Source organism: Denticeps clupeoides, chromosome 20 (assembly GCF_900700375.1).
Source record: "Denticeps clupeoides chromosome 20, fDenClu1.1, whole genome shotgun sequence".
NCBI lineage: Eukaryota > Metazoa > Chordata > Actinopteri > Clupeiformes > Denticipitidae > Denticeps > Denticeps clupeoides.
The window spans coordinates 9034453-9041380 of record NC_041726.1 but is presented as its reverse complement, the minus strand read 5'-3'; the positions used below and the strand labels follow the sequence as shown (position 1 = coordinate 9041380).

The 6928-nt window shown below is 47.6% G+C and overlaps 1 protein-coding gene across 1 annotated transcript; it reads right to left on the bottom strand.

The window, feature by feature from the left end:
* Nucleotides 1-2441: 2441 nt before the first annotated feature.
* Nucleotides 2442-6820, bottom strand: LOC114770432 (DNA-directed RNA polymerase I subunit RPA43-like). Its single transcript, XM_028964367.1, has 4 exons — nt 6545-6820; nt 4947-5088; nt 4652-4860; nt 2442-3157 (listed from the first exon to the last, which is right to left on the bottom strand). Exons 1-4 carry the CDS (start codon nt 6793-6795, stop codon nt 2797-2799), a joined length of 963 nt encoding a protein of 320 aa, XP_028820200.1. The 5' UTR covers nt 6796-6820; the 3' UTR covers nt 2442-2796.
* Between the last annotated feature and the right edge of the window lie 108 nt (nt 6821-6928).

Genomic DNA, 6928 nt, shown 5'->3' with positions numbered 1-6928 from the left:
GAGCTGAAAACCAGAGGTGCCAACGGCTCCATAAATTTCCCAGCAGCGCCTTTGAAAAGAACCGTAAAAGAGATTTCATGGACGTCAGTAAGCGGCGGGAGGGGCCTTTGATACGGCTCCGCGCCGGCGTTTGAAAGCGGCAGAACGCAGGTCGGCCTGCTAGAGCACTTAAGGGGTTTTTTAACGGCTTTCCAGCATTCGAGGCCTTGAGCAGCAGGCCTGCTGCCGCCCAATTACTAATTGGTATGCGTGTGTGTCATCGTGCTCTCAGGTCGGACGCACACGTCAGGAGCGACGCCCATTTCCCATAAATCCCTGGTCCTTTCATGTTTTTGGTTCAAAGCTCGCCCTGTCTGGAAAATTTGACACAGGATACGCGGGAGAGCCAGAGCCAATTAGCACAGTCATCCCCGCAGAGGAGCGGCGGGCGGAGCTACGCGCGAATCCGGGGCCTGAGGCCTCCTCCCTCGGATTTCTCCTCACCGGCCCCCTGTGTGCCCTGGCTTCGGCTCCGCTGTCCCCGCAGGACGCTTCCCTCTCCGCGGTTTTCTCCCGCCGTCCCACCTACGTCCCGCTGGCTGTTTTGTTTAGACGATCCGTTGCCCGTGTAACCGAGCGCTTGATGTGTGGTGCCTGGAATGTTTGTGTGGCGAGTGGAGAAATAAATTCTGCGTGTGTAAGCACCTGGCGGGGAGTGCGTTGGCGTGAAGAATGTGTGCTTTTATCCGCTCCTCTGGTGCAAGTCGAGAGTCACCTCATGAGAACCGTGATGTCACTTCCTCTATTCACAGACGTTTAATTGCAGCCTCCGTCCACTTGGATGCAGTGCTGCTTCCACAGAAGCATAAAAGTCTGGAATAAACCTGCACGTCCGTCACTGTTAAAATACGCATTCGAAACGTGCAATCTCAACGTGAACACTACGGGCACCAGTGCAAGCATGACAGCGAGGTCACCTGAAGTGGCCCCGTAATCAGAAGGTTGCCGGTTCGAATCCCGATCCGCCAAGGTGCCACTGAGCAAAGCACCATCCCCACACACTGCTCCCGGGCGCCCACTGCTCACCAATGGTGATGGGTTAAATGCAGAGGACACATTTCACTGTGTGCACCATGTGCTGTGCTGCTGTGTATCACAAGTGACAATCACTTCACTTTTTTAGAGCAAGAGTCTAATGGTGCAATGACGGCCATGATTTAGGGAGGGCAAATACCACGCACTAGCTTCATTGACATAGCTTCATTTACAGATGCGTTGAGAACAGCACATCCTTCTAGTCGTGGAGATGCATCAGGTAAGATGAATTCAGGACACAAGTTTCAGCCGATTCATGGATTTTTATTCACGAATGAATGATCACTTTGTCTGGTGGATCCGTTACTCAGTCCAGACAGAACGTTTTCTCAAACATATCGAGGCTGGTAGAACATCGAGGCCTTCGAACAATGAGGCCTGGGAAGCTGTGGGAACGTCTCCTTACAGGTCGAACCAGGAGCCTCAAACGGAACACCTGCCAGCGGTCTGTTTTCCCCACTGTGCTGTTCTTGGTCTGCAGTCAAGGAACATTTCTGAGGTCTGGAGCAGCGCCGTGCGTTTCCTGTTCATGTAAAAATAGAAACGCTACACCTCCATGATGCCAAAGTGTGCGGCCGACATTTACTGGGGGAAACCCCTCATGCTCTGGACTACCTTCACGGTTCCTCAAAGACCTCAGTCACGAACTGCACCACCATTGATGCAACCTATATGACTCTTAGCGTCAAGGGAACATCCAGGGCTTTCTTGTGATGTCACAGGCATAGGGGGCGTGGCCAGCACAGCTCATGCACATTTGTGACAACGGTTACCGCTGCATCTTTAACATTTCACATGGTGGATGAAGGATAATTTTGCACGTATTATTTCTGTATCTGAATCGCTGACATGCCAAATCTGAATCGCTGAAACAAGCAGGTTCAAGTGATTCATTCCCTTACTTTCTTTTAAAAGGCGATTCAAACACGTCAGTTGATTCACAGCTGTCGATTTGGCAATACTGAATCAAATGACTCACGCACCTGGATCAGTTTACTGAGTGACTCAGAGGGAGCCGGATCCTAAAAAGTACCAGAGTATTACAGCTCTAATTAATATGAGAAATAAATCCTTTTAAGAATCAAACACAAAACCCAGTCCTAGCCTCACTCTGCATCTCACATAAACCCAGCTAGAGGTAAAAATGTTGAGGACTTCTCTAAACAACATACACAAAGACTTTCATAAAGAATATTTCATTGATTATTGATGTGTAATTACATGTGAGTTGGTGCTGACTGTCACCAACTCACGAACACTAGAGAGCAGGAGAGAGACTTGGTTCAGGCTGTCCATTACAATATGTCCTCTAGGACGCACCATACAAAAAAATAAGACTAATATTAGAAAGAAGCAGCTCACAAATGCACCTCAGATTTTTTTTTTTATTTTTCATATATTAAAGAGTCACTGTCCCTTTCTTTGTCAAAAGTCACATTCTTGAGAGGAAACATGTATGTCCTGGAAACCTATACATATTTGGAAAAATATTTCACAATTTTTTTTTTTTTTTACATGTTGGGTAGAACCATGCAAACATAGCACTGATGAAGGAACAGAAGATGCAGGACTGGAGTCTAATAAATCCTGCAGCGCCACCTCACTGCCGTTTAAAATGCCATGCTGCCCCCTGCTGCCAAAACCCTTTTATTACACAACATTGACAAATAAAGGGACGTTCAGGGTTACGGTCCCATCCAGAAGTCTTTTACTGGGTAGATGTTAACACTTCTTCTTCTTCTTCTTCTTCACGTTCAGTGTTTCTGCATTGTCGGTCACATCGTCCCTCTCCACCTCCTTCCTCTTCCTGCTGCTCTTTTCGCTGAGGTATCCGCTGGAGTCGCTGCCCTCCACCTTCCGCCTCTTCTCCTTTTTCCGCTTCTTTTTCTCCTGGACAACCGACTCGTCCATCTGACTGACCTCCAGACCTGAGTCGGCCAGTTCCTCCTCTTCCTCGTCCTGTCGCTCGTGCTTTTCCGGCCTTTTGTCCTTTTTCTTCTTGTGCTTCTTCACGCCTTCGACAGTTTCTATCTGTGGTTCTACTGGTTCTGGAGCCTCTGCTGCAGACAGGAGCTCCTCGATCCTGAAGACAGAACAGCAGGTGCTGGATTAGATGAGTGGTCCTTAAATTTTCAGAAGCAAAACTACTTTTTTATTACAATATTTAGGTTTTTAAGGTCCCATGACATTAATATATATATATTTTTTACTGTATCTGAAGTCTCTTTCTGAATTTCAGCCTTGGTGCAGAATTTGGTCCCACAATGAGATTTCCCCACGACGCGGCATTTCTGTAGCTTTAAATGGTAATGAAGAGGAAAGAGGTGGGACGGGGAGGAGCGCAGCCTAAAGAAGTAGAGGGGGCATTCGCAGAAATGACGTCATCACCACTAGGGCTGGACGATTATGGCCAAAATGATAATCCAGATAATTTTGTTTAATATTGTAATCATGATTAATCACGGTTATTCTATAGATTTTTCAGATTGTTGGCGACTAAACCAGCCTGTCAACATTTTCTGGAGAGATGACCGAAGGCAGGTCACTATGAAAATACTTTTATTTTTGTTTATATTTAATATGAAAGATGAGCATCAATTTACTTGTTTATTTGGAAAAATAACTATAGACAGGGCAAATCCACACACAGAGGCTTTTTGTATAGATTTGGTAAGAACTATAGACAATGAACAAACTATGCAATATATTGAGGTGTCAGAACAGAAACTGTGCCTTTCCTGTGGGGTGGGGGGTGGGATAACAGATGATCTGTAACATGAATAACATTTGTTGAACACAACATTTTGTAACATACAAGATGATAAATTAAAACCATACTTATGCATTGATTCTTCATTTGCTCGTTATTATAGTCATATATGGCGCAATGAGCCGTGATTGAATGAGCTTGGAACCCTGTCCAAATATGAGGCCGGTGGCAACTTTTTCCAACCCCAGATGAGGGACACTTTCTTGCTGGTGAACGTGCAGCCGCGCAAGTCTCACTGTCACTATTTTAGTCTATGCTTTCGTTCGCCCCCCCCCAGTGGTTGGTTATTTAAATGTAAATATTGACGACAATCATTTAATTGTGGCAGCCATAATTGGAATCGTGATTAAAATTTGATTAATTGTGCAGCCCTAATCAATACCATTAACCAAACACAATGTTTGGCACTGACAGCATGTCATACATTTTTCCAGAAAAAAAAAAACCCACTGGTTCTTCCGCGTCTCGCATGACTGAACAAAAAATAAATGTGCGCTCATTTTTGCATCCAATCACCAAGCAACTCCAATGCTTCACACATTTAAAAGCCATGACGGTCGGTGGAGTTACTTTTTTATGGGAGGGAAATTCTCTGGGCGGACAAAGCATGAGAAACAGGAGGTGACATTTCCCCTTCTGACGTCATAAGGGGACAAATTCCAACGTGAACGTGAAGTAGAATGACCAAAGCACTCTTTTCACATATCGGCATTTCTAGCCACTGCAGGACCAGACAGGCTCGGGGAATTCGTTTTAATGTTAAATATTTCTGTATTAGAAGAACCTGATTCAGCAGGATCTCAGTACCTGGACTTAGTCAGACGGCCCCGGATCAGGAGAACCCCGGCTGCGTCGGCGTCCAGGTTCGCCACCTCAAACTCCAGGTCGTCCCCGACCTTTAACCCTGAATCCCTCCATGCCTCCACGCTGAGGGAACCGGGCTTCAGCACAGAGGCATTAAAGCAGCCGTGCACCAGGCAGCCCACGTGGGTCTGGCCCAGTTTGTTTACTACGCCCTATGAGAGAGAACCAATCAGGACACAAGATTATAAAAAAATCATTTAACAGATTGATAGCCATGCAAAAATACACACATACAGACCTTGAGTTTCTGTCCTCTCTTGGGTTTGAAGACCACGAACGTGGCCTCGATGTTCATGTGGACATACCCCTGGTCGTCCAGAATGTCTGCGTGTGGCCCGACCACTTTGATGTCATCAAACGCGAGAGGGACACCCTTCATACTAACACACACACAGGCGCCGCGATCAAACACCAACAGGGTCCTCACACACATTTACAAAAGAATTTCCATGACTTTTCAATTTCTCTAAGGCAGATTTTCATGATTAAATGTCATTTCTGTGCAAATGTAGGAAACAAAAAAAAGTTTGCGCAGCCCGAGTAAAATGGGCACCATCAGGTTCGGGTGTAGATCATAAACAGCAAAGTTAGCAGTGAGTTCTGTATCTGAAATATTCCCAGGTCAAACATCCGAGAAATCTCCACTTTCACAAAACCAAGTATGTGAACTAACACACACACACTGCCTCAAATTTAAGGCACTTGCTGCGCTTTTGACAGTATGTATCATTTCAAAGTAAAAGTCTAAAATGGAAAGACAGGGAAAGATTTAAAAAAATATTAATATAGTGCCTTTTGACTGGGGTCAAATTGTAAACAAATTATGCACTTTCACACTCGTGAAAGCCGTAGATAGTAGTGAAAGTGAAGTGTCATTGTGAAACACAGAACAGTGACAAAACGAAATGTGTCCTCTGCTTTTAACCATCACCCTTGGTGAGTAGTGGGCAGCCATTACAAGCGCCCGGGTGAGCAGTGTCTGGGGACGGTGCTTTGATCAAGGGGACCTCAGTGGCACCGTGGCGGTTCAGGATTCGAACCCGCATCCTCCCAATTATGAGTCTGTTTTCTTACCTCCTAGACCACCACACCTTTGAATACAATCAAAAGCGCAGCGAGTGGACAAGCGGCTGTATTATTTCGCATTTTCACAATTGATTGGCTGCAGCAATTAAAAAAAAAAAAAAAAAAAAAAAAAGTGAAGTGATTGTCACATGTGATACACAGCAGCACAGCACACGGTGCACACAGTGAAATTTGTCCTCTGCATTTAACCCATCACCCTGAGTGAGCAGTGGGCAGCCATGACCAGCGCCCGGGGAGCAGTGTGTGGGGACGGTGCTTTGCTCAGTGGCACCTCAGTGGCACCTTGGCAGATCGGGATTCGAACCGGCAACCTTCTGATTACGGGGCCGCTTCCTTAACCGCTAGGCCACCACTGACTGTGTGCCTGTAAGTTCACCGACATACACGACTTTGTGAAAGTGGAGATGTCGAGGTTTTTGTTTAATGAGTAAGAGGAAATCCAGCAAAGCTCTACGAAAAATCTGGAATATGGAAGCAAGGCCCGCGTAATAGGAATCGCCAGAGCACCGTCCCCACACACTGCTCCCCGGCGCCTGTCATGGCTGCACACTGCTCACCCAGGGTGATGGTTAAAAGCAGAGGACACGTTTCGCGAGAACGTGTGCTGTGTTTCACAACGACAATCACCTCACTTTCACTCACTCATTCTCTTTTCAGGCTTTCGACGACAACAGAAGCCAGCGTGAGGACGGAGGTCAGGGGTCACAGACGGGAGGTGAGCGGAAGCGTGTTTCCCTGCGAGTTACTCACCTGTCGGAATACTTGAGCAGCTCGGCGCTCAGCTCCTCCCGGATCCCCCGCTTCTTCTTCCTCAGGTAGACGGGCGGCAGCGCCACGTGTCTCCGGTGGCCGTCCAGCACCAGGCACGAGTAGGGGGCGTCCAGCAGCGCGCAGGCCTCCGCGAACGCCGGGATGACGCACGGGGCCGGGACCGGGACCGGGGTCGGGGTCGGAGCGGCGGGCCCCGCGTTGTCCGGACACTTCTCCTGCAGGCTCGCCATGCTGACGGGGACCAGGAATCGAGGTGCGGAGGGAAGGGGAGAAGAAGCGCGTCTCTGCGGGTTTCTCGGACCGCGCAGCTGCCCCGTGTGGCGGGGAGGAGGAACGGCGCTCGAAATTAAAACCAGATTTAAT

Bases quoted from the DNA above. Each gene is read 5' to 3' on its own strand.
- LOC114770432 (XM_028964367.1), bottom strand. From the start codon at position 6,795: ATGGCGAGCCTGCAGGAGAAGTGTCCGGACAACGCGGGGCCCGCCGCT. The intron at 5,089-6,544 runs GTGAGTAACTCG...TGTGTGTGTTAG, and splicing joins CTGCTCAAGTATTCCGACAG to TATGAAGGGTGTCCCTCTCG. The intron at 3,158-4,651 runs GTACTGAGATCC...TTCTGTCTTCAG, and splicing joins GGCCGTCTGACTAAGTCCAG to GATCGAGGAGCTCCTGTCTG.